General features: G+C 56.8%; 2 protein-coding genes and 1 long non-coding RNA gene across 4 annotated transcripts; 2 read left to right on the top strand and 1 right to left on the bottom strand.

Annotated features, from left to right (window-relative positions):
* The first annotated feature begins 2129 nt into the window (after positions 1 to 2129).
* Positions 2130 to 5288, top strand: Arsa (arylsulfatase A). Its single transcript, XM_013072604.3, has 9 exons — positions 2130 to 2398; positions 2634 to 2884; positions 3071 to 3311; positions 3387 to 3605; positions 3678 to 3847; positions 4114 to 4238; positions 4330 to 4457; positions 4632 to 4734; positions 4843 to 5288. Exons 2-9 carry the CDS (start codon positions 2667 to 2669, stop codon positions 5160 to 5162), a joined length of 1524 nt encoding a protein of 507 aa, XP_012928058.2. The 5' UTR covers positions 2130 to 2398; positions 2634 to 2666; the 3' UTR covers positions 5163 to 5288.
* Positions 5289 to 5354: 66 nt separating this feature from the next.
* LOC147827429 (uncharacterized) lies at positions 5355 to 6489 on the top strand. Its single transcript, XR_015452193.1, has 3 exons — positions 5355 to 5531; positions 5613 to 5686; positions 6248 to 6489. It is a non-coding gene; the product is annotated as an uncharacterized LOC147827429 (long non-coding RNA).
* A 9109-nt stretch (positions 6490 to 15598) lies between these two features.
* On the bottom strand, positions 15599 to 24790 carry Mapk8ip2 (mitogen-activated protein kinase 8 interacting protein 2). Of its 2 annotated transcripts, XM_087213604.1 has the most exons (12): positions 24629 to 24790; positions 23733 to 23838; positions 22070 to 22369; positions 21857 to 21950; positions 20564 to 21778; positions 20276 to 20351; positions 19986 to 20158; positions 19793 to 19902; positions 19010 to 19117; positions 18819 to 18889; positions 16545 to 16643; positions 15599 to 16409 (listed from the first exon to the last, which is right to left on the bottom strand). In XM_087213604.1, the coding sequence occupies exons 1-12, from the start codon at positions 24691 to 24693 to the stop codon at positions 16337 to 16339; spliced, it is 2490 nt and encodes an 829-aa protein (XP_087069730.1). In that variant the 5' UTR covers positions 24694 to 24790; the 3' UTR covers positions 15599 to 16336. The 2 variants fall into 2 exon arrangements, with proteins under 2 accessions (XP_087069730.1, XP_087069731.1); XM_087213605.1 differs by lacking the exon at positions 15599 to 16409 and having other exon boundaries at positions 16545 to 16691.
* Positions 24791 to 25050: the final 260 nt, after the last annotated feature.

Raw genomic sequence — 25050 nt, forward strand, 5'->3', positions numbered from 1 at the left:
ACTGATCTACATCCCCAGTCCTTTCCAACTTGAGACAGTCTCACTAAGCTGCTAAACTGCTCAGACTGGCCTCGAACTTGGAATCCTGCCTGGGCCTCCAACAGTGCTGGGATTATGGGTGTGTGCATGGCTCTGACAATGATTCTTGCTCCTTCCCTGAGTGAATCTTTGAAAGGATCTCTCATAGCTTTCCTCTTGCACTCAAGAGTGTAACAAAACCTGACCTCTGCTGAAGAGGGGCCTTCAGCAGCTCCACAGGGTCTCCTCATCTTTCCACCTTGTCAGCTCGGGGGCAAGCTCCACCAGGCTTCAGGCTTCAGTTTTCAGCTGAAACACTCTCTCCTCTGGAAGAACCACCCTGTTGGCCCTGCCCCGCACCAACCATTGCAGCACCTACACATTGACGACAACATCATGGAGCAGGCCCAGGAAAGTGGGAGGGAGTCATCTGGCCCCAGGAGCTGCTGCAGAATTCCTTCACCAAGGCCAAATGTTTCCACTGATGCAGCTCAACCACTTCACCATTCCCATACAGAAGCCTCTCCCATCCCTTGTCCAAAGTGCAGAAAGAAGAAACCTGGCGCTCATTGCAAAGCCCCTCTTCCTACTGTGGGCGTTTGTCCCAAATTAGCATGCTTCAGGGATCTAAAGCCACTTCCTGAACCCCAGCGGGCTGCCTCCAATTGGGGCTCAGTCAATGCAGAAAAAGAATTCACATCTCCTAAATAAAGGACAGCCTGCAGAGCTCGGCTTTGAACACACCTACCCGGCAGCACACGTCTGTACCCGCCTCCCCCATCCCCAGGCCTGAGGTCAGGGATGGCCGAGGCAGCTGTCACGCCAGCACACACCTGAGCTGCCTCCGGAACTCGGGTTAAGTGCCACCATTTGCATAAGTTCTCAGCCCCACGGCTTTTCCAAGAATAATGGGCAGGTCCTGGGGTAGTTCCCAGGTTGCAGTAGAAAGGGCTTTGGTCGATTCCTTTTAAACCCCAATTCACAGTGCCGACCAGCTGTGAGAGCTCCAATTACGGGTTCAAAGATCTCTGGGCCACACAGTAGCTTCGGGTGCGGCTCCTGATAGAAGCCCCAGCAGGGCCCACCCCCCCACCCCCCACGGGCCCAGGAGCCACCCTGGAACGTGGCAGGCAGCAAGGGGACCGCAGGCTGGTGACCGCCTCTACACCCTCACCGCTCTTCAGGTCAGCAGCAGCCTTGGCCCAGCCTCTCCCCATCCCTCTCCGGCATCCCCGACCTTCAAACTTTCTCCCCTTTCACCACTTGTCTCGGACCTTTCACGTTTCACCCAGAAAATGCCAGCTCCCCAGCCAGAGATGGCCTCAGTGGAAACCGAGTCCTGGCCCCTACCCTGGTCCCAAGGCCCTCCCAGGCCCCGTCCACCTTCCCCCGGCCAGGGGGTTAACGACTACTGGAAATCCTCCCCTCCCCTCCCGGGTACTCGGGTCTCGCTCCATCCAGAGGTCAGACGGGTCCCCCAGCTTGTGGGAGAGCCCACGGCCAGGGAGCTGCCTGGAGGACGGCCACCCTGAGGAGACCCGTCCTGGGGGAGCTGTCCTATGGGCACTTTGCTCTCTCGTGTTTCACGAAAAGCATCTAAAGCTGGTAGAGCCCACGACTTTCCCTTCCGTTTGCTCGTTCACGGGACGCCATAACACTCCCGGCGCCCAAGCTTCTTAAAGGTCCCCAGTCTCTCAACAGCAGAGGGCGGGTAGAGCCCAAGCCACCCCTCCCGGGGAGAGGCCGGGCCCCACACCGGCCCTGGGTAAGGAGCGCGAACTCCGGAGAGCACTGCCACCGACTGGCCGGCGCCCGGCCACGACCTTCGCCCAGGCCACAGCGCGGTGGCAGCGCGCCTCCTCGATCCCACGCGGGCGGGCGTTCAGCAGAGCAGGAAGAGGTGGAGAGCGGATGTGAGCAACCCCACGCCTATCCCGGCCCCGCCTCCATCCCCGCCCCACCCCGCCCCCACCCCGCCCTGATCCGCTCCACTCGGCAGGCCCCGCCTCCGCCCTCGCCTAGGCCCCGCTCCGCTTCCATCAGGCCCCGCCCCGCCCGCCCTCTCCCCGCCCCCTCCCCGCCCCCCAGGCGGTCTTCAGGGCTGAGCGCTTTCGGCCGAACTCTGTCTGAGGCGGAAGGACGCTTGCACCCCGCTTCCCTGCCTGCCTTCCCCGCTCCAGCACCGTCCTAGTCCCGCTGGGTGCAGAACTAGGACTAAGTGCTAGACTGAGCCCGCGGGTCAGTGTCTTGTGGCTGCCTGTACCCTGAGCCTGAGCCAGGTCCTGGAGCGACCGCGGCCAGATCCGCGCGCGAGAACCTGCAGTGGTCCTGGTCCTTTTAGGTCTCTGGCAAGTGACACAGCGGGCCTCGGTGCTCTCAGGTTCGCTGGTGCTTCGGGAAGTGGGCTCGGAAGAGTCTTGGAGCCCAAGAGTCTTGGGAAGGGAGGGACAACGGTCTGAGTCTTAAAGGAGGGGAGGCCAGGGGTCTGGGGTCCCAGGAGAGCGTAGGGTTGGATTCTAGGTTCTCAGGGGAGGGAAGGATCAGGGTCAGGGATTAGGCCCTGGGCCTCAGAAGAGAGGAGAGCCTGAAGGAGCCAGTTTACCCTCCTCCCCAAGGGTCTCTGGAAGTAATCCTGTCTGTTCCATTCCATGGAGGCCCTCTGGGCCCTCTGTGTGGCCTGGGCTGCAAGCCTGGCCACTACCAGCCCTCCGAATATTGTGCTGATCTTTGCTGATGACCTGGGCTATGGGGACCTGGGCGCCTATGGGCACCCTAGTTCTACCACCCCCAACCTGGACCGGCTGGCTGCAGGGGGGCTGCGGTTCACAGACTTCTACGTGCCTGTGTCTCTGTGCACACCCTCCCGGTAAGCAAAGAAGCCTCACCCGCACCCCGACCCCTGCTGATCCACTTCCTCCCGGAGACACTCAGGACTGTAGTGTGGGAGGAGAGAGCTGCCTCTTTTGGGGAGTCCCAGTTTCTCCCTCCCCTCTCTCCCTTCTTCCAAGTTCATCTCCATTGGATTCACTGGGCTCCTGACCTGTCCCTACAGGGCTGCCCTCCTGACTGGCCGGCTTCCCGTGCGGACGGGCATGTACCCTGGAGTTCTGGGTCCCACATCCCAGGGAGGGCTGCCCCTGGAGGAGGTGACCCTGGCTGAGGTCCTAGCTGCCCGTGGCTACCTTACAGGGATGGCTGGCAAGTGGCACCTTGGGGTGGGGCCAAGGGGGGCCTTTTTGCCCCCCCATCAGGGCTTCCATCGATTCCTGGGCATCCCGTACTCCCATGACCAGGTATGAACCACCAGGATCATCAGTGCCCCCAGCCCACCCCACAGCCCAGACCCCTCACTGGAGCTGTCCTCCTAGGGCCCCTGCCAGAACCTGACCTGCTTCCCAGCGGCCACCCGCTGTGATGGTGTCTGTGACCAGGGGCTGGTTCCCATCCCACTGCTGGCCAATCTGTCTGTGGAGGTTCAGCCCCCCTGGCTGCCTGGACTAGAGGCCCGCTATGTGGCTTTCGCCCGAGACCTCATGGCTGATGCCCAGCACCAAGGTCGTCCATTCTTTCTGTACTACGCCTCCCACGTGAGTATCCCAGTTCTGCCCTCCCCACTGCCCGTGATGCTCACCAAGGCTGAGTCCTGTTTCTGTCCCCAGCACACCCACTACCCTCAGTTCAGTGGGCAGAGCTTCGTGGGGAGCTCGGGCCGAGGGCCATTTGGGGATTCCCTGATGGAGCTGGATGCAGCCGTGGGGGCCTTGATGATGGCTGTAGGTGACCTGGGGCTGCTGGGAGAAACGCTGGTCATCTTCACTGCTGACAACGGGTATGCAGCCAGGCAGGGCACTGATTGCCAGGGCTCTGATGGTGCTGTGGCGTGAGGGGCACTGTGGAGATTCTGTCCCTACAGTGACCTCTAGATCTCAGGTAGGGGGCCACAGGTAAACCGAGGTCTTGGTAAGCCAGAGGGGACCGGCATGCGCTGGCCATTTCAGGGCAAGAAACTCAGAAGTGTGGATCTGTTGCTTACTCAGAAGTAGTGAATCAAAGGCCCTGGGCCCTTGTTGCTAATGACTTTCTTGTGTGTCCCAGGCCTGAGACCATGCGCATGTCACGTGGTGGCTGCTCTGGCCTCCTGCGATGTGGGAAGGGGACGACCTTCGAGGGTGGTGTCCGAGAGCCTGCTGTGGCCTTCTGGCCAGGCCACATCACTCCAGGTCAGTCTGTCGGCCCTCTCCTCCTGGGCTCCTGGCCCTGCCTGTCCAACCTTGCTGGAAAGTGGAGTAACAAGCAGCCCTTTGGCCCCAGGTGTGACCCATGAGCTGGCCAGCTCCCTGGACCTGCTTCCCACTCTGGCAGCCCTGAGCAGTGCCCCCCTGCCCAATGTCACCCTAGATGGTGTGGACCTCAGCCCTGTGCTGCTGGGCTCAGGCAAGGTAGGGCTAGCAGCCCCTCAGTCCAGCTTGTCCTCCTGGGGTAAGAGTGGCAGTGCCTGGGGTATCTGCATCTTGCATCTCCTTTGATGAATGACATTCAAGAGGTGGCTGGGTGGGCCAAAAAGGGTGACAGCCAAAGGCCCTCCCACCCCTTGACCCTGACTCTGCCCCCAGAGCCCTCGGGAGTCTCTCTTCTTCTACCCGGCCTTCCCAGACGAGGTCCGTGGGGTCTTCGCTGTGCGGAGTGGGAAGTATAAGGCTCACTTCTTCACTCAGGGTAATTCCCTCTCTCTGGCTGCCCTACCCCAGCCCTGCTGACTCCCAGTGCCCGCCCCTAGCCCTGGCCCCTGCTCTTGCCCTGTGCCCACACCTGACCCCTCCCCAGGCTCTACGCACAGCGATACTACCCCAGACCCTGCCTGCCATGCCAGCAGCCCTTTGACCGCTCATGAGCCCCCACTGCTCTATGACTTATCTGAGGACCCTGGTGAGAACTACAACCTTCTGGAGGTTGAGGCTGACGTTACCCCAGAGGCACTGGGAGCGATGAAGCACCTTCAACTGCTGAAGGCCCGGTTTGATGCAGCCATGACCTTCGGCCCCAGCCAGGTGTCCCGGGGTGATGACCCTGGCCTGCAGATCTGCTGCAAGCCCAGCTGCACCCCCCACCCAGCCTGCTGCTACTGCCCAGACCCGAAGCCCTGAGGGCACTGGCCAAGACCACAGGAGAATTCCCCCAAATCTCCTGGCCCTGGGCACTGTGAAGGGAGGGGTCCAGGCATGTGGAGGTAGTTTGTGTTGATAATGAAATTATACCAGCTGAGACTTGGAGGTGTGAGCATTCATCTAATCCTTGCTACGACTGTGAGGTCAGTGCTGCACCCCTGTGTTACCAGTGAAGAAACTAAGGCACTGGGCAGTTCAGTGACTTGTCAGAGGTCGTTCAGCCAGAAGGAGGTTGTGCTGGGATTTGAGCCCAGGGGTCCTGCCTCCCAGCTGCCCCTCCCTGGTGATCCGTGCATGTCAGTGTGTACACATGTCTGCCTGGAGTCTGGACACATCCACACAGCCACAGTAAGTGCAGGACTGAGGGTGGGGCAGGGCTGGACAGCATAGTGGCCAGAGAGGAGTGAAAATACAGAGCTCCTGGGACAGGCAGATTTTCCTGGAAGAAACATTCTCTGAGGAACTGGCCACCTAGGTTCCTGTCAGGAGCACGTCTGGATCAGGTAATGAGCTGCATGTTCCAGGTGGTGTGAGGAGGGGCAAAGGGGCCCCTGGTGTCTCAGCAACCCCGAGTCAGCCCCTTGGTGCCCCTTCCCCTCTCAGAGCTCTACATTTTGCCTGTACCTGTACTTCCTGTCTCCTGGCTTCACCTTCGATCCAGTACTAGCCATTTTCTGCCCAGCAGACAAAATGATGTTGCATGGACATCTGTCTGGTTGGTTCCATCATGTTCAGAATAAAACGCAAACTTCTTTCAGTGTCTTCCCCTACTCTCAGGGCCCCATGGCACCCCCCTGACCTTCAGTCTTGGTAGGCTGACTGGCTTCCTCCCAACAATGGTCTGCCTCCATAATTGGCTTCCTAGGGGAGAGGGTCCTTCTGACCACCTGCCTGCAATTGCACAGCTTAGTGTGCTGATTTCAGTACATGGCCAGGTGGCATGTCCCAAGCCAGGGGACTCTCAGTGCTGGCCACATGGGTGCAGTGTCATCTGGCTGTACTGATATGTCCATGTGGTAAATTTTCTGTTGTCTTCCTTACTAATGGATCCCCACATTTTTCAGTGGTGGATAGAGGCACTTTCACCTCCAACAGCAGAAGGCATTTCCACCTCCCAGTCTGAGCCAGTCACAAGCCCATGATTGGTCCTGGTAGTGAAAGGTTGGGGCAGTCCTCCCTGTGAGGGCCTGGCTGTGGCTGAGTCAATGGCCCTGGATGGACACTGTACAGCTGCTAACCCACAGAGTCTCCAGATGCCTGCTGCAGAGCAGAGTGTAAGGAAATAAACCCTGCCTGTCTAAGAAAATGGGTGGTGTCTGTTACTTGCAGCAAAAAGTGGCCTTGCTGGAATGAGACCTGAATGGGGTATGTGGTGGACATGTGTATGTGTGTAAATCTGTGAGACATATACTGGGTCGCTTCTACTCTGGTTGAGGGCCGTGCTGACCACACCCCAAGTCCTGCTGCATCTTGGGTGGCCCCACTAGCCAGTGATGCTGGCCCAGAGAGGCCCACACACCTTGATGAGTGCCTCGGTTTCTGATGAGCATAGAGAGGAACTGAAGCAAATGCATGATCCAAGTATCACATCAAAAGACCAAATCCTGGGGGCCGGGGAGATTTACCTCAGTGGTTCTGCCGCCTGCCTTGAAAGCAAAAGGTCCCAAGTTCGATCCCTGGTACCAAAAAAAAGAATCCTCCTGCAAAACTAAATGAATAAAAACACCCAGGCACAACCTGCAGGCCCCTGTTCCAGCCCCCTTCACTGGGGTGGTGTGTTCACGGTGCTAACCATGTTCATTTGCCAGGCAGTGCTGGAGCAAGGCAGCCTCCAAGGAGGCCTCCCTCCCTTGTTCCCACTGTGTTTACAGTCTAGCAAAAGAGGTCAGCCTAAACCCCTTCAGATGTACATGGGATTCCAGTGCTATAAGAGTCACTACCTATTGTGGGGAGGGAACCAGGTATTGCCTGGGCAGGGACACCCAGATGTTCTCCATATTACAGGCTGGTGACATGGGGCACACATATGAATAAAGCAATCAGGCCACATAGGATTTGTGTACTTTGTGATGTCATTGTGTATTTTATTCATCAATAGAAATCTGTGATAAGTGCTTCAAAGGAAGAGTGTTCCTGGTTATACCAGAGCACAATCATGGAGCAGGGTAGGCAGACAACTGAGCCTGTCAGGGATGCTTCCCAGCTAGTATCTTGACAGGGTGCTCAAACCCACCCTAGGCACCAACAGTTGCAGAGAGAGCCAGGTCTTCCCACCCTCCTGTTCTTTCAGTTTTGCTACAATTTATTTGCATGCATAAATGCATGTTTCTCATCCCTGTTTTAGCCCAATGCATCCTCATACAGGCATAGATGACTGCTAGATATAATGCTAGATATAATGCACCTGGACATGTCCATGCACGCACATACATCCATGTGCACGCTCATGTTATTGTAACTCCCCTTTGTTCTCTACTGTTGATTTAAAAAAAAAAAACTCCTTTCTCTATGAGCATCAGATAATCTATTGCCCGCTGGTGACTGTCATTCCCAGAGAGCATCTTCCTCAAGGAGCCCTTCTGGAGGGGCACTTGGAATGGACAGAACAAAAATGTGATGTCCTATGTGGTTCCACTCAGGCACCAGAGAGGAAGAGGAGGCATCTGGGGCCCAAGTGACTGGCAGAGGCCGGACAGCACCTGCACTCTCCTGCCTCGCGCCTCTCCCCGCCCTGTCCTTCAACCATCTTCCTTCCAGGCTCACTCATCCCGCAAGTGACCAGAAGAGGGAGCCAAGAACCGTTCCATGGAATATGTGGTTGCTTACATTTGCCTCTTCTGGGTTTTGCTTTGTTGTTTTTTTTTAATCCCAGTACTGGGGATTGAACGCAGGGCCTTCCTACTGAGCTATATCCCCAGCCTTTAAATTTCTTTTTTTTTTTAGTTTTGGGACAGAGTCTAAGTCGCTAAATTGCCTCTACATTCGGGGTAAACAAGCGGCTGCCCCCAGCTGCACAGAGGTGCAGAGGACCGTAATACTGATCATGCCCGAAGACGGTGTGAAGAGCTAACCCCACAATTGGCTTGTTTATAGAAGTGAGTCTGGCTGAAGCCTACGTGTCAAGGTCAGAGTAACTCGCACCCAAATTCCATTCCCACAACTAAAATCTTCAGAGTAGAAGGACAATGTTCCAATTACAATCATATATTTTGTCTATTCTGTTCCTAATTCGAGAATGCTTTGCCTTGTCCTTTATGAGCCTTGTTTATATTAATTTCCATAGAAACCACAGGTCACCTTTACCCCAGTTGATTGCCAATTGTAGTCAGTGCTGGGCCTGGCCAGCGCCTTTGTCAGTTGCACGGGCATTGGTCATCCTGGCATCCCTCTTTCTCTCATAGTTCTGTCTCCTAGTATATTCTTTTTCTCAGGCCTGCATCGCATACTGGGCAGGTGGGTACTGGAACCTGACTACAGGGGTCTCCAGCACAAAGGAAACCAGAAAAAACCCCAGCAAAATCATCATTTTGTCATCAGCTCAAACAATGGTCAGAGCTGTGTTTTGTGGCTGTTTTGAGGGGCTCCGTTTTTTTCTTTAATTTCTCTGCATACTGGGGATTAAACCTGGGGTCTTCGCACTGAGCTACATCACTGGGTTTTTTTGGATTTTTTTGAGATGAAATCTCACTAAGTCACTAAGTTGCCCAGGCTGAGCTCCAATATGTGATCCTCCTGCCTCAGCCCCCAGAGTGCTGCGATTATAGGCAAGGCTCACTGCACCGATGGGTCTGCATTGTTTCATTCTCCTTCCTGCAAAGCTGTTTGTGTAAGAGGGCATTTCTGCTTACCCTATGAGGGCTCATCAGGCTCAGACAGGCTGACTTTGGGTTCTGAAGCCTGGCTCAGAGATTTGGGTGCTGCAGGAGCCAGGAAATTCTACCCACCCAGGGCTGAAAGCTGAGTTTTATACCGATGCTGTAAGATGGGTCTCAGCTCCTGGGAGAGGCCCTGAGTTGCATGCTGATCCTTTCCACACTTACCTCCCATCTGGACCTGTCTCCACCATACCTATGAAGCAGGAGACTAGGGCATAGCAAAGCCAGCTGGAGAAGTGGGCATGACCTGTTAATCACAAAATCCCATGTGCAGAACAGTCCCCCAAAGCCTGCACAAGTTCTCATGAGAACTGGAGCAGGTTTTCCATAGGGTGGCCTAGACCTGATGCCTGCCCAAGGAGTGGGTGATACAAAAAGATCAGTCAGCTTTGAGCTTAGCAGTCACTCTCGTGCTATACAGTGTATCTTTTCCCCTACTTTTTCACTCTGCAGAGCCTGTTTCTTTTCCTACATTAAAAAATGTAAAACCTTACTGCTACCTTTTGCATTTGTCTGGAACAATTCTTCACTCGGGACAGAAAGAGCCTAGAAAGCACCTCTAGAAGGAGGCTCCAGCATCCCCAAACCCAGTAAAATCTATGTCCACACCTGCTCCTCAGGGGTGTGGTGCACTTTGCTCAGCATTAAGGCAACATTCCCTGGTGTCCTGTCCTCTCTTCTGGGGGTGCCAATCACTTCAGGATCAACCTCACCCTTGCATGAAGGACTTTCAACTCCCTGCTTGTTGTGCAGAGGATCTTCTCCAAGCTTTTGGTTGAAGATTTTGCTCTCTGTGCCTTCCTCTTTCCCTTCTTGTCTCTCTCTCTCTCTCTCTCTCTCTCTCTCTCTCTCTCTCTCTCTCTCTCTCTCTCTCCTTTCCTTTCTTCTTCCCCTGTTATGGCTGTGTCTAGATGTTCCCCCACAAAGCCTCATACACTCATAGGTGGGGCTTTTCAGAGGTGGCTGGATCTAGAGTGTGTGACCTGGAGTTGATTAGGGCATTAGGATTAAGGGTGTGAGTGCTACCTGCCCTAAGAATCCTGGATAAAGTATAAGGGATGGAAAGAGGTGTGGTTGTCCCTTGTTGCTCTTGCTACCTTCTGCTCACCATGAACTGCTTTCCTCTGCAAGGCCTGTCTGCCATGCCACCCTGCCTTGAAGCCAGCCAATTAGGGACTGAAACCTCTACAAACTGGGAGCGAAATAAACCTCTCCTCCTTTAACTTTGAGTGTTGGGTATTTTGTCTCAGCAACAAGAAAGTAAATAGCTGGGCATGGTGGCACATGCCTGTAATCCCAGTGCTTAGGAAGTAGAGGCAGGAGGATCACCATGAGTTCCAGGCCAGCCTGAACTACATAGTGAGACCAACCCCTCCCCCCAAAAAAGAGAGAGAGAAAGTAACTAACACATCCTCCTTCTCCTCTTCCCCGCTTCTGCTTTCTCCTCCTCCTTCCTCTCCTCTTCCTCCTCCTCCTTCTTTGTGTAGTACTGGATACTGAACCCAGCATCACTCTACTGCTGAGCTACATCTCCAGCCTTTTTACTTTTTGAGAAAGGGTCTTGATAAGTTACCCAAGCTGGCATTGCAGGGTGCATCAATGCAAGACATAGGCACATTTATTAGGCAGAGTTAGAAAGTAAAAGAAAATGGGAAGCAACCTCAGCTTGAGGAGCTGAAGGCGGCACAGCCCTAAAGGAGATCAGACTGATCCATGAACAAAGGAATGAGACTAACTTTTATTAAGTGCCTGTGGTGAGCTTTATTGTTTTCTCAGTTCTTGTTTTGCAAGATGACTCTGGAGAAGCCCTTATCACTCGAAAAGGCAATCAGTCTTCAGGAGATGATTGTGTCTACTTGAGGAAGTTTCAGTTTTTCAGAGGCTCTGCTGAAATTTAAGGTAAGCACAGGTTTAGGGCAATGACTGTAAACTCTGGGTGCCTGTTGATGTCCTTAGTCTTGAAGGAGGGTGAGATAGGTTATATAAATTTAGGGCTACTCAACCTTGTACTGCCAGCTTTGAGACAGACACCCCCTAAATGATTAATACGCCTATGAGCAAAGATCTGACCTAAAGTCTTAAGGTAACAAAGCATAAAAGAAATAAAAGTCAAGCTTTGTTCTGCTTTTAGTGAGCCACTGGGTGTCTGTTGTCCCAAGTGAACAGTCACTGCTCTTTAGCAAAAGCATCTGTTAATACCCTACCTCAGAGCAAGACACAAATCTTGCATTTAATGAGTGCCACTAAGGGCCAGGTAATTTGTCTGCTCTCTGTCCCTATGATAGTCTCAAAGGATCTCAGACAGGGGTATGCTGCTTCCGACCCAGCAGGTGAAGCATTTGGGGTCACCCAACCCTGGGGAGGGCACCCGTCTGACTTCCCTCCATCCCTGATGCTCTGGGCCACAGCTCACTCCAGCTCCTGGTGAAGCTTCTGGGAAGGCAGCACCTGCCCCTCTGCACCTGCGCATCTTCCTGCCCGAACTTGAGCATGTGCTTGGAGGTACAGCAGCACTCGTGCAACCCCGAGGGCAAAAGTTCCTCACTCAAGACACAGGACAAAGGTAGGAACCTGCGTCCTTAGGGACACTGCCAGCAGGAAGCCAGCAGTTGCCCCTCCAGCCTGCTTGGCTGGTCTCCTGGGATTCTTGCCGTCACACCTATTTTCAGTCCACTTGTTGAAAAGCAAATATTTGTTCTAGCTTATTAATTTTCAGATCTATTTGTTTGCATATCTTTTTTTCAGATTTATGTTTTGTTGTAAAGGGAAATTAAAATCCATTCCTTTGATTATGTTTTTCTCCTCCTTGCCACACATGATTTAAAAATATATGAAGCCCACGCTTAGGGAAGCTGGGGCAGAAAGATCACGAGTTCGAGCCCAGCCTGGGCAAGTTAACAACTTAGCAAGACCTGCCTCAAAATAAAAAATGAAAAATGGCTGGAGGGTGCACCTCAATGTGAAGGTGTCTCAGTGCCCAACCATGGCAGCATAGGGGACGAATGATTACTTAGAGACAAGACTTAATTCACTTACCGAGAGGTCGAAAGGGGCTGTCTCAACCAAGAGTGCCCATCATTAGACTCCCTGGAGAAAAAGCCCCGAAGTCAAGAACTCTCTGGCTTCTGTTTAAAATATCAGTGTAAGAGAAAAAAGCAGAAGAAAAGCAGTCTGGGCAAGGAGCTGTCTCAAGGCTAGGCGGTTTTTTCTGGGGAAAGGGGAAGGACACGGCCAGGCACAACATGCCTCGCTGACCTGAACTTGTTTAACCATTCAATTCTCACACAGCCTGTGTGCTCTTTGCCCTGTAGTTTAACCATTCGCTCCTCATAGAGCCGGTGTGCGTTGCATTTTAATCATTTACTACTCAGCCAAGTCCCTCACATGAAGGCCCTGGATTCAACTCCCAGTCTCACAAAAAGAAAAACAAAAATTGAGAGGCCAGGGATTTAGCTCAGTGGTGCTGCCACTTGCCTCTCAAGCACAAGGTCCTGAGTTTGATTCCCAGGACCAAAAAAACCCAAACAAACAAAAAATTCAGGCTAAAAATGGAAATGCTCACATGTAGCAAAAAGATTAGAAAAATACACCAAGATTAGCAGCACTCAACTTGGGTTGTAAAACTATATTGATTTTAACCTTTCTTCTCTCTCCTTTACTGATGATTGATTGATTTAGTGCAGTGATGGGGATGAACCCAGGATCTTACAAATGCTAGGCAAGACCCCATCACTGAGTTGCATCCCCTCTGCGCTTGAAGGTCTCTAATGTGCAACATATCACACTAAAGACAACTAAGACAATTCTCAGAAAAAAAGGAAGAGAAATACCCTCAACCTCACCTCTGGCAGTGATTCACCCTCACAGTTTATTCATGAGGCAGCCAAATGTGGGGAGGAGGGAAGCTCCAAGCCTCCCATCTGTCTCCCTGACCAAGGGGTGTGTGGTAAAGAAACAGGGTCCTCCGAGGTGTGGAGAAGCTAGAGGTGGGGAGGGGCAGGGGTTGGTGGTCTGAGCAGTCACACATCAGGCCCCTGTGCAGGACGTGTGTTCAGAACAGCTACTGTGATCCGAAGATTTCTTGCTCTTCCATAGCAGAAGGTGATTACCCATTAGACACCAGCACGGGCCAAGTGAAGGGCCAGTGGTTTCAAATTGTTTTTCCTGTTTCAGTCATTTCCAACACTGTCTCTAGTATACTCTGTGTGATTTTGCATATTTTCTTTTTTTGTGTGCAGTACTGAGGATCACAGGCTAGGCAAGTGCTCTACCCCTAAGCTACATCTCCAGCCTTTTGTAATAAATTGCCTGGGCTGGCCTTGAACTTGCAAACCTTCTGCCTCAGCCTCCCATGATGCTGGGACAACAGGCCTGTGCCAAAACATTCATAGACCCAGTATTTAGACTGGGTAAAATATTTAATTTATTGAACCCTGTTGATCAATATTTAGATATTCTTACGCCTTCATTATTTCTTACTTTTGGGGGGGTGCTGGAGATTGAACCTGTTAGGCACATGCTCTACCACTGAGCTCCAGCTCCAGCCCATTTTCATTGTTTTTTTTTTCCTTTTTTTTTTTTTTTGTACCAGGGATCGAACTTGGGACCTTGCGCTTGCACGGCAGGCACTGGAACCACTGAGCTAAATCGCTGGCCCTCACTTTCATTATTTTAAACAAGAATACAATGAACACTTTTCTGTAGAAAGCTTTGTATTTAGGATACTATCCTTCAGCTGGATTTCCAAAAGCCGAGAGCAGTGGAGTTGAAAGCATCACAGAGCTCTGAAACCTCCTGCCTAGGCCAGGATCATAGCACAAGGGAGCAGTCAGCTGCAACAGCTCCAGGCCCCTGGCACGCAGCAGGACAGGTCACCCAGCAATATTCAGGGAAGGGTGGCAGGTGTGCGTGGAAAACTCAGGCAGAAGTGGTGGAGGTGTGGGACTGAGGTGGGCCAGGCTGAGGTTGCACAGGGAGCAGCTGCAGAGTGTGAGAGGCAGGTACAAGTGCAGGACAGTTTGCAGGTGCTGGTGGAGGCAGGGAGCCTCAAGGAGGCTGTTTGTTGCACAAAGATCCAGGAGGAAACTCAAGGTGGTTTGATCCAGGAGAGGGGGCATGGGGTGAGGGACAGACTTCAGGGTGACAACACAGAGATGAGAGTGACAGGAAGGAGGAATCTGGGATAGCAGCCAGCCTGCAGATCAGGTGACTAGGGAAAAAATGTCAAACACAGACAAGGTGAATAGGGTAGGTGGGGAAAAGTCTCTTGTGAGTTCAAGGTGACTGTTTCATCCCCTGGGCCACTTCAGTGTCCTTACAGACAAGCACCACCCCCTTGCCCAGTTCAGGTTGTTCACCAGTTGAAGTAGAAGTTAATACATAGTAGAAGCACTGCCCACCCAATCAAGTGCACAGGATGGATGCTGCCAGTGAGAGGACCCAGGACCCAGCCTGAGGAAGGCCTGCAGGAAGCCAAGCTCCAGGAAATGCCAGAGCTGCAGAGGGACCATGGCGGTGGGGGCAACTGGGAAGAGCACCAGGCACGTCCAACACTGCCCCAAGGAGAGGGTGCCCACATGGACACACTGGAGGAACAGGCTGGGCCCCGGGGAGAACAGAGGGCAGCTGGGCACAGAGAAGTCCCAGCTGGCCAGGGCAGAAGAGCAGAGGTGACAGGGTCCTTGTGCAGCTGGCCCAGCCTGAGGGCTGGCACCAGGCCTGGTTTCAAACACACACACCCAAGGGTCGCCTGCCTCTGTACATCGTCGGAGCAGCGGAAGTGTTCATAGAGAGGTGTCCTTCCTTGTCTTCTTGGATGCATGGGATGCTTCAGCATAGGGAATAAGATGCTGCAGATCCACTGTGCACAACCATCCACGTGTTCCTGATCTGTCCCCCCGTGTGGGCGCATTCACTCTGGGCGCATTCAGCCTGTGCTGGCACATCCTAAAGTCCATTTAGCTCACCGAGACATTTGAGTGGAGATGGGTGATTTTCACACAGTATTTTTAAATGTTTGTGTAGAAAGTTGTCAGCACTCCCACCTCTTTCATTCCCAGCCTTCCTCTGTTGTCCTGCCACTCCTGGGTCAGGCAAGGGACACAGGCCCACCCACAGGGTCACCCTGGCCATGCTGACCCCTGCTGGGATGTGGGGATCATCGGTGCTCCAGGAAAGTAGACTGGAGGGGCACCTAGAGTCATCTATAGGCATGGTGAAAAAGTCACCTATGTGCAGAACTTTAAAAATATCAATTTTAAGATCTAAATACTGTGCATTGCTTTTCAAAGAGTCCGTGCCAGTCCCCAACCCTCACATGGGGAGGACTCGATGCTGTAGCCAGTGCCTTCTCTCTCTGGCGCTGGCTTCCTCCGCGCCAAGCAAGTGTAAGTGGGGACTTCCCTGGGGCCTCCAGCCCTAAGGAGGCCTCACCACCTCCCTCCCAGCACGACTTCCAGTTCTTAAGGGTTCGCTCCGTCCCCACAGCCCTGGGGTTTCCATGTCTCCTGTCACAGGCGGCACCCCCAGAAACAGGCAGGCTCACACCAAGCAAGAGTTTATTGAGGCCACGGGCAGGGTCCACGTACACAGCGTGCCCGCGCGGGCAGATTTTCCTGGACTGTGGGGCTGTAGCGACGAAGCAGATGAGCGGGCAGCGCCCGGCAGGGCCCCTCCTCTGAGCAGCACGGGGGCTTCAGTGGGCACCAAGAACCACTCCTCATCACCCCGAGACTCCCTCAGGAACTGCTCCCTGCTTCCCCCAGCTCCCTAAAGGATGGGTCCCTCTCTGTCCCTGTGGTCAAGGATGGGATGACCCCTTGAGATTCACTATAAAAATTAAAGTTCCTTTATAAATTACAGGGCACGGATGGAAAGGGGTCACTGGGGAGCTTTCATCACCGGCCGCCTTGAGCCTCCCTTCCTCCACACGCCTCCCCCCGCCCCCCGCCCGGTTCTAACCCCAAAATAGAGAGCAAAGGGCAAGGCCTGCAGGCACAGAAAGGGGCAAAGACAGAGGGAGGAAAGGGGAGACTGAGGGTCAGGAGCGCGGACAACAGAAAGGATGCACTGAGAAGTGGGAGGCGCCGGGGCTCCACCCGCTGGGACCCCACAGCTATGCCCTGGGGATGCAGGGTGAGAGTTCTCAGCCCAGAGACTACCATAGACGTGGGGCCCCACGTGCCCCCAGTCCAGTCCTTGCCAAAGCCACGGTGGCTCCGAGACACCCCGGCTGCAGCTGTCCTGGAGCTGTAGAGTGGGAGCTGAGGGTGCGGGCGGCTACTCCAGGTAGATGTCCTCTGTGGGGCAGGCGTAGGCCAGGTGCTCCTGGTAGTACTCCAGGAAGGCACGGCTGCGGGAGAGGTGCGGGCCTCAGTTCCCCATCTGACTCTGCCCGCCAGCCCAGCGTTGCTGTGCACACCACCGTGCCCTTTGAGACCCGAATCCTCCCCTAAGCTTCCTTCCCACCTGCACAGGCATTGCTCACCCCACGCTCTGCGCCACCGGCCTCATGGACTCCTGAGACACAAAGACGTGACAGGCAAAGCGGCTCAGCAGAGGGTGTTTGGTAATGAAGCCGAAGTAGCTGTGGGGAAGGCGGTGGGGGCATCAGAGCACTGACTCCCTGAAAGGTCTGGGGATGAGAGGCGGACAAGCAGCTTGGGGAGAGGACGGCAGTTCATGATCGGAAGGCGCTTTCTTTGGGTCCCAGCTCAGACACAGTGCCAGGCACCCAGAGGAGCTGGAGCGCTCAGATCCCCAGACAACCAGAAAACCTCCACGCTGTCCCGCTCTTCAGAGCTGGCTCTGCCTGGCCTGGGCTTCCTGCATGGCTGGCCCTCTCCTCTGATCCTGCGCACATTCGCACCCCATCTCTCCATCCTTCATTCCCACTGCAGCAGCACCTCTGCCGCCCCAGCACAGCCCATCACTTTGCCTTTGCGAATCTGCCCATCTTCTCCTTCCCAGGCATTAACGTTCGCTGCTGTCTGGCAGGAGGGGTGGCCAGTTCTGCTGTGCAGGACTCCAGACCCCATCCAAAACTGTGGGCAATCTGATCTACTTTCTCAGGGCTCTGGGGTTTTGTGGCCCCACCAGACAGGAAGCACACAATAGTATCACTGCCAGGACACTGTGGTCTGTGCCCACAAACAAATCACAAGACCAGTCTCAAGTAATTATAGTAACTGCTAACCCCAGATGCTGCTTACTATTATGAAGGCACCATCCCAAGCACTCCGTAGTATTAACTCACATTGGCCTCTCTGGGTCCTGACAGACAGACAGCTAAGCACAGGGGAGGTCAGTCTCTCGATCAAAGACACACAGCCATTCTATGGTAGTGCAGGAAGTCCACAGGGCAGTCTGTGATCTTAACACTGCATATCCTTGCTTCATCCAAACCCAGAGTGCCTAGCACATTCCTGATCTACCATCAGCCTCACAATGGAGCAAGTTGCATATCTGTCTGCTTCTTTAGTACTCCTTGTGGAGGCCTGGGCCGGGATCTGAAGCCACAGGTATCAGGAAGGTCTGAGTGCACAGTGCTGTTCAGCTTGCCTATCCACCCCACATCGGACCCCACATCGGACCCCCACACCGCTTGCATGGCCATCTTTTTCCCTCCTGGAATTGCAGCTGGGCAGGGTCCAACCTGGCCTGAGTCTGAGGCACCACAGCCCCCTCCTCAGTGAGAAGATGAAAGACTGACAGGCCACCTTCCAGCCAGCAAACAGCCCTCCTGCTCTTTCACAGACTCCCAGTGACTCCAATGCCCTCATATCTGCTTCAACCGCAGCCCAGGAGCATCCTGTCCCCTGCTTCCACAGCTGAGGACCTCTTCCTCCAGCTCCCTCCTGCCCCAGAGCCTGCGCTTGGTGCTGTTTTCGGTCCCGCCTCCTCTCTCCTTCTTGTGGGACACTGGGATCTCCGGGCAGGGGTCTGCGCCTGGGAGGAGGGTGCACATGCACGTGCAGACACACACCCCCTCCCCTGCTCGGCCTCAGCAGCTCTTCCTCCCTTTCTCTCCTCTTCTACCTGCCCATTTCGTCTGTGGCCGGGGCTCCCTCCTCAACTCCAGGTGCACGTGATCAAGGGCCATTCTAGCCTCAGTGTGTCTAACTGCTCTCTTCATCTCCTTCCTCTGTATGGGTCACTGTCTGCCCATTACCCAGGTGAATGGGGCCCTCATTCCCTCCAGGCCACCTCTGCAGCTGCCCATCTCCTCAGTCGTACCTGGTCAATCCACACTACATAACAGGGAGAGCCAGCTGGTCAGCCTGCCTGGGCCAACCTCCATAAGGACCCTCTGTGCTCCATCACCAACAGGATGAAGTATAAGCTCCCCACATAGTCAAAAGGGCTTCTGTCTCCACTGATACTGAGCTGCTCCTTAGCACCCCTGATGCTCCCCTTATACCTGGTCACAGAGCCTGGGGTCCTCACCAGTGTATCCCCACAGCCTTGGTCCAGCTGGTCCCAAACAGGATGATCTCTGGCCCATCTCCTAAGCTCTGCCTTCCCGGGTCCCCGGAGAACTCACCTCCTCCACAGGTCAGCCTACCAGTGCCCATCCAGATGTCCCCCAGACCACCCACTGATGCTGCCAGAACTTCATCTGTGTATCTGTGTCTCCACCCTGTCTGGCCCAAGAGCCCAGGTCTGAACAGGTGCCACAGCTGGGGGGGGGGGGGCTCTCTCCATAGGGGGGAACTGGAGCACAGGAGGTTTGTAGGGCTCCCAGGGAAGGGTAGGCTCTCACCAGCTGTTTCGGGGGTGGCAGCCACAGAAGGAGATGTTCTTCATCTGGAAGAAGTGGCTGCAGCGCTGGAACTGGAGCAGAGATGGGCAGAGACAACCAAGTGGGACAGAGGAGGCCAGGGTCACTCAGCACCACCCTTGTGCCTTAGCCCACACCTCAGCCTCCCCTAGTCCCCCGCCCGAGACCCCCACCTCGGGCCCTCCTCCACTCAGACTCAGCTTGACACCCCGAAGAGAGATCTCAAGGTCACAGGAGGCAGGAGGACGCAGGTGAACAGTCAGTTTCCGGGCAGTGGCAATCTGAGGAAGAAGGTGGAGGAAGAGAAAGGTTCTTAGAGCCTGCAAGGGCCTCTCACCCCCCTTCGGAGCTATGTCTGAAGACTGGGCCCCAAAGACTGTGAGGCATGGCCCTGGAAGATGAGAAGTGGGCTTGGCCACTGGGGTTCCACTCTGCACCCCGCGGTCTGTTTCCTTCTGTTCCTCTGCCAGCTGCTCCTCTTGGCTCAGGTGACAGGAACCCCCCAAGGCCCCGCTCCTCACTGCACTCTCACTGTAAGCTCATGGGTACTCTTGGATGCAGGGGTGGATCGTCTTGCTTTCTGCTGGGCCCCAGAACCATCCCCAGGACTGGCAAATAAATGGGCAGGCATTGGTGAGTATCTGCCACACGAACGAATGAGTGAGCAAGTGGCTCCCAGGGAAGGAGCTATGAGAGTAGGTCTGGATTTTGGGGCAGGAGAAAGCGGGTGAAGGGGAAGAGGGGCTGGCAGAAAGGCAAAGCCCCCACTAAAGTGGTCCGGAGACTGGAGGTGACCGGGACAGCAGCTGCCCTCTGTCTCAGGTCTGCTCAGAGTCTGCTCAGGGCAGCGTGCCTAACCCGGCTGTCCTGTCCCTCGCCGGAGGAGGCCAGGGGCTTTAGAGGCACCGGGAGCTATGCCGGCCTTCAGCAGGTGCCCAGGCCTCCTCCACACTGACCTTTTGCATGGCTGCACACAGGATGCCATTGCCCTGGTGGCAGGGAACCTCCACAGAGCCCAGGAACTGTACATCGAATCGCTCCACCCAGCAGGGGCTCCGCTTGCTCCCTGTGGGTCACACAGGCCCAGGTCAGGAGGGGACAGAGGAAGCATCTGCAGTGACAAGCTGACCTTTGGGGACAGGGCCTCACCTAGCAGATCCTTGGCAGGCCCAGGCACTGCATGGGCGTAAAAGGCCGGGAACACGCCTCGCTCCCCAGTGCGCATATTGAAGCCACGGAACCAGAAGTCATCCTCTTCAGCTTCCACCAGCACTGGGTCATCCACGTCCAGCTCTAGCTCATCTGGATGCCGAGGGATGAACCTGAGGTCAGGAGAGCGGTTAGGAAGCTGGGGCGGGCCTGGCTGGATCCTGCCTAGCAGTGTCCTGCAATGTCTGTGGATGGGCGCTGGGACCACCCAGGCCACAGGGCAGCCATACCTGAAGACAGCCCGGTGGGTCTGCTCTCTCTCCTCCCCGTTGACCAGACAGGAAAAAAGGCCAAAGGATTCTGTGCCTGAGAGACAGACATGGGGAGAGGTAGGGACTCAGGTAGGGTGGGTGGGGTGGGGGAGGAAAGTACTCAAAGGCCTGGCCTGGAGCTGCAGCTGCCAAGTTCCTGGACAGAGGCTTGTGCCCAGCCCTGGGCGCCCCAGACCGTCCGTATGCTGTGCACTTTGGGGCCCGCGAAGGACCTGGGGCCCCTCTCTGTCCCCGCCTCCCACTTACTGGAGGATCGAGAGGTGCTGTTGACAAACACGTTGAGGAACTTCTTAGAGAAGGTGAGGTCAGGGCTATCCGGAGAGGTGTCCGCTGGGCCCTGCGCTCGGCCGAGCAGCGCGGCGCTGGCCTCCTCCTCGCTGGCCTCCTCCTCGCTGGCTTCCCCGGCGCTGTCCTCCTCGCCAGCGTCCCCCAGGCCGGCACAGCGGCGCAGGCTCACCAGCTCCAGCTGCGTGTGCTCGTCCACCACCAGGGTGTACTTGACCGCATCATACACCAGCGATGCGTCCAGCGGTGCAGTGCAGCCCAGCCCCCGGGCCCCCGGGGGAGCCCCAAGGTCCTCGGCCTCCTCCTCATCCCCCTCGTCCTCCTCCTCTGAGCAGGCGGCCGAGCAGGCACGACCAGGGCGAGCGCGGCGGGCAGCTGCGGCCCAGAGCGGCGTGATGGTGTCGCGTGTAGGGTTGCTGAGAAACAGGCACGGCTCGGGCTGCGCTGGGCCGGGCCGTGGGGCCGCAGGCGCGGGAGGTGGAGGCGCACACAGCGTCTCCATGTCCACCAGCTCCACTCCAGGTCCTGCTGGCACCTCGGGGTCCTGCGAGTGCGTGGCGGGCACCACCTCGGGGCCCGCGGGCAGGTGCGGCGCGGGGGACAGGCACTGGCCAGGGCAGCGGATGGGCGAGGAGCCCTCGGAGATCATGCGGCTCACCAGGTTGCTGAGCAGCCACGGTGAGTCGGCGTCCTCGCTGAGGTCAGGTTCCGACTCCGAACCGGACTCGTACTCGCTGTTGGTGTCGTCGGGGCCCACGGGCAGGAAGGCCGGGCGGCGCGGGGGCTCGGGCTCGGGCTCGGGCTCGGAGGCGGGCGACGAGGCCTCCTCGATGGAGTTGGTGAGGTGCGAGGAGCGGCCACTGCTGCTGCTGCCGCCGTCGCTGCTCAGCTCCAGCTCGGTCTCCGAGATGGAAGAGATCATGCGCCCCAGGCGCGCGCCCGCGTCCTCCGAGTCTGAGCCGGGCGACGACAGCTCCTGGCTGCTGCGCCGCCCGCCAGGGCCCCCGCTGGAGCGGCTTCTCAGGTCGGCCTCGATCCCGGGGTCGGAGGAGGAGGGCGAGGCCCCGCCGGGTGCGGGCCGTACCGAGTCCGGGTTCCCTTCACAGTCACAGCCCAGGGGCAGCCCCTGTGCCTCCCGGGCTGCCTCTTCCAGGGGTGGGAGGGGCCCGGGGCGCTCTGCGGAGAAGGACGCAGTCACCTCGAGGGCTGGACCCCCTCCCAGCCCCCCAAAGGTTCCGCCAGGTGCCCCCTCACCTCTGCGGGGCTCCAGGGCAGGTGAGCAGAGCGCTGTCTGGGGCCAGGAGGCTGCAGGTGCAGGGACAAAGCCTCCATTGTTGTTCAGGGAGTCCTGGGGTGGGGGAGGAAACAGTCGCACTCAGGACTCCAGCACCCACCTGCAGCCCGGGGGTGTCGGGTCCCAGGCATGGACCCCAGGCTCAGCTCTAGTATGCTGTGGTCAGGACCCACCTGGGCGCCCAGCGTGGTCAGGTAGAGAGTGGCGGGCCGCTTCCTGTGGGGCTCCTCCAGGGACGGTGAGGGGATAAGGGACTCCCCTGCAGGCACCTCTGAACCAGGACCTCCTCCCTCCTTTCCCTTCTTATCTCCCTCCTCCTCCTCCTCCTCCTCCTCCTCCTCCTCCTCCTCCTCCTCCTCCTCCTCCTCCTCCTCCTCTTCTTCATTGTCATCAATCATCTCAAACTCCTGGAAGTCGTCTTGGAAGGAGCAGATGGGGTGTGGCTGCTCCGAGCGTCCCAAAGAAAGGCTGTCCTGCAGGAGGGAGGGAGATGGCAAGGCTGTGCCCAAGGGCAACAGCGACCCAGGGTCTCAGGCTCCAGGGGAGGGAGAGCAGGGAGCAGGAGTCCTTCCCATCCACTCTGCCCTCCACCAACACCGTCAGGTGAAAGTCTGCTGCAGACACACAGATGCCACTCTGTTTCTCGGCAAGAGCCCAAACTCCTGGACAAGATGCCCAAGATCAAACTCCTTTCCAGAGTGGCCCCAACCCACCTTGTAGACTCACCTCAGCTCCAAAGCCCATCACCTCTGACATGGGTACTGCTTCTTTCATAGCTCCCCCCACCAGCCCTAATATGAGGTTTGAACCCAGAGAGCACTGAGCTATGTTACCAGCTGCTCTCCTTTTAAAAAAAAATTTTGAGACAGGGTCTTGCTAAGTTGCCCCAGCTAGACTCAAATTTATAATCCTCCTGCCTCAGCCTCCTGAACAGCTGGCATTACAGATGTGTGCAACCAGCATTTTAATACAGAATTCACCATTGTTGTATGTGGATTTTGGTCTGTCTCCTCCACCAGACTTCACACTCCACCAGGACAGAGCCATGTCCATGCTGCACACCCACTCCCGGGAGCAACACCTAGGGCTCAGTGGATATTCAGTAAGGAGTGGATAAATGCATACATAGAGAGATAGACTGACTCACCAACCTTGCACCAACCCTAGGGCCTTGGGCCCAGTCAGTCCATCTGCCAGCAATTCCATCCTCCCTGCTCCATCTGCCTGGCCAGTTAACCTTAGGACTCGGCTGACATTTCCTCTGGACAGTTTCCCTGATTCCCCCAGTCATACCCTTGTGTGCCAGTGGGAATCTAGCCCAGGATACTTGGGCAGTCACTTGTATCTTACATGTCTCCCCAGCCCCAGGCTGCAAGCTCCCAAGGGCAGCTGTTCTGTTCCACTGCTAGCACCTGAAGTCCCCCAGCACTTGCCACAGGGAAGTTGTTCAGAATGAATGAAAACAAACATGGAAAACTTAAAAAGAAGAACCAGAGACAAGGTACGAAAAAGTTCAGGGGCGGAGACTTGAGACAGATGGAGATTGCGGAGGTGAGGTCAGGTCTGGAAGAGCTGAGGTCGCCTCGGCAGCTGGAGGGGCTACATCTCTGCGGGAAGCGGTCCACAAAGGAGAGCACCAAAGCAAAGGTGCCCCTCCCTCCCCAGCGGAGTGCCGGGGCTACAGTGTGTGTGCCAGGAAAAGAGGGCCAGGGCCAAGGAAGCTCCAGTGCCAAGAGGCCGATGGGTAATCACAGGAATTCCTGGACCCCTAGTGGGTTCAGACTCACCCCCGAACCCCAAGGGAGCGCTGGTGGGACCTAGAGGGCCTTTTCCCACCTTCTCGCAGTGGTCCGAGTCATAGCTGAGGCCCAGGCCACAGTCATCGGTGATCTCAGACAAGTCTTCATCATCAAATTCTTCCAGGCTTATGTCCTGGGGAGGCCTGCAGAGGAGGCCAGCGTCAAAGAGCCACCCACCCTGCACTCCCAGCCTAGGAGCTGGTCCTGGGGGCTGCCTGGAGACTTCCAGCTCCTAGGCCCTAACTGCCCTATACCCTCCCATTATCCTGAACCCCCGGCTCCGCTCTCCCCATCCCCCAGCCAGCCAGCCTGGAGGAGCCACCCCTCCCCCTCAGCTCCAGGCCCCCGTGGGTCCCCGGCTCAGCCTCAGAGGAGCCAGCGGGAGCCAGCAGCCAGCAGGGGGAGGGGGAGCTGAAGCGGGGGGTGGGGTGGGGGGTGGGGGTGGCTCTCGCCTGTGAGCCCCGTTCAGGCCGACGTGGAGAGGTCCGACTCCCTCCCACCCCCTCCCTACCTCCCCAGGGCTTTTAACTCCCTCCCTGCCTAGGCCTGGTGGGCCCGGCCGGGCCTCCACCAGGGAAAGGAGGGCCCACAAGGCCAAAAGGACACTCGGAGGCGCAGCCTGTTGTCTAGCCAACCGGCGGGCCCTTCAGAGGATCAGAGCGGGGACCCGCCCCAGACGGGGCACCTGCCTGGGCTGGGTGCTGCTCCCTCCCAGCGGGAAGTGGATCTGGACAGAGGCAAAACCAGAGGGAGCCTGGGCCCGGGGACGGGGGTGAGCGGCAGAACTCCACGGCCTCCAGAGCAGAGCGGAGCCTGGGTTTGGGCCTGCGAAGGCGGCGGGGAGGGTGGCTGGGCCGGCCGGAGGAGCCTGGGCCTGGGTCCGCAGGGGCTGCGGAAGGCGAGGGAGCGCGCGGCCCGGGCGCGAGCGCCTACCTGCAGCCGGGCGGCGACAGCGAGTGGAAGGTGGCGAGGGAGAACATCTCCGCGCGATCCGCCATCTTCCCGGGAAAGGCCGGCGGCTGCGGGGGGAGGGGTGAGCGCCGCGGCCCGCGCCCTCCCTCTCACCTCGTGACACGCCCTGCGACACCCGCACCCGCCCGCCACACACCTCGACGCCCTGCCGGGACACCGCGGCAGCGCGCACGCAGGGGGAGGGGTGCGAGCCCGGGGCGGGGCCTCCGCGGGGGCGGGGGGCGGCCTGGGGGCCGGGGCTGGGGGATCTGGCGAGGCTGGTGCTGGCGGGCCGGGCCGGGGCTGGGGGGCCGAGCCTGGGCTGGGGGGTCCGCTGAGGCTGGAGACAGGACGGGTCCGAGGCTGCGGAGAGAGTGCCGGTCGGGGCTGGGGGAGGAGCGGAG

The sequence above is a fragment of the Heterocephalus glaber genome, unplaced genomic scaffold (genome assembly GCF_053883595.1).
Source record: "Heterocephalus glaber isolate CG9 unplaced genomic scaffold, H.glaber_assembly_v1.0 deba00001444, whole genome shotgun sequence".
NCBI lineage: Eukaryota > Metazoa > Chordata > Mammalia > Rodentia > Bathyergidae > Heterocephalus > Heterocephalus glaber.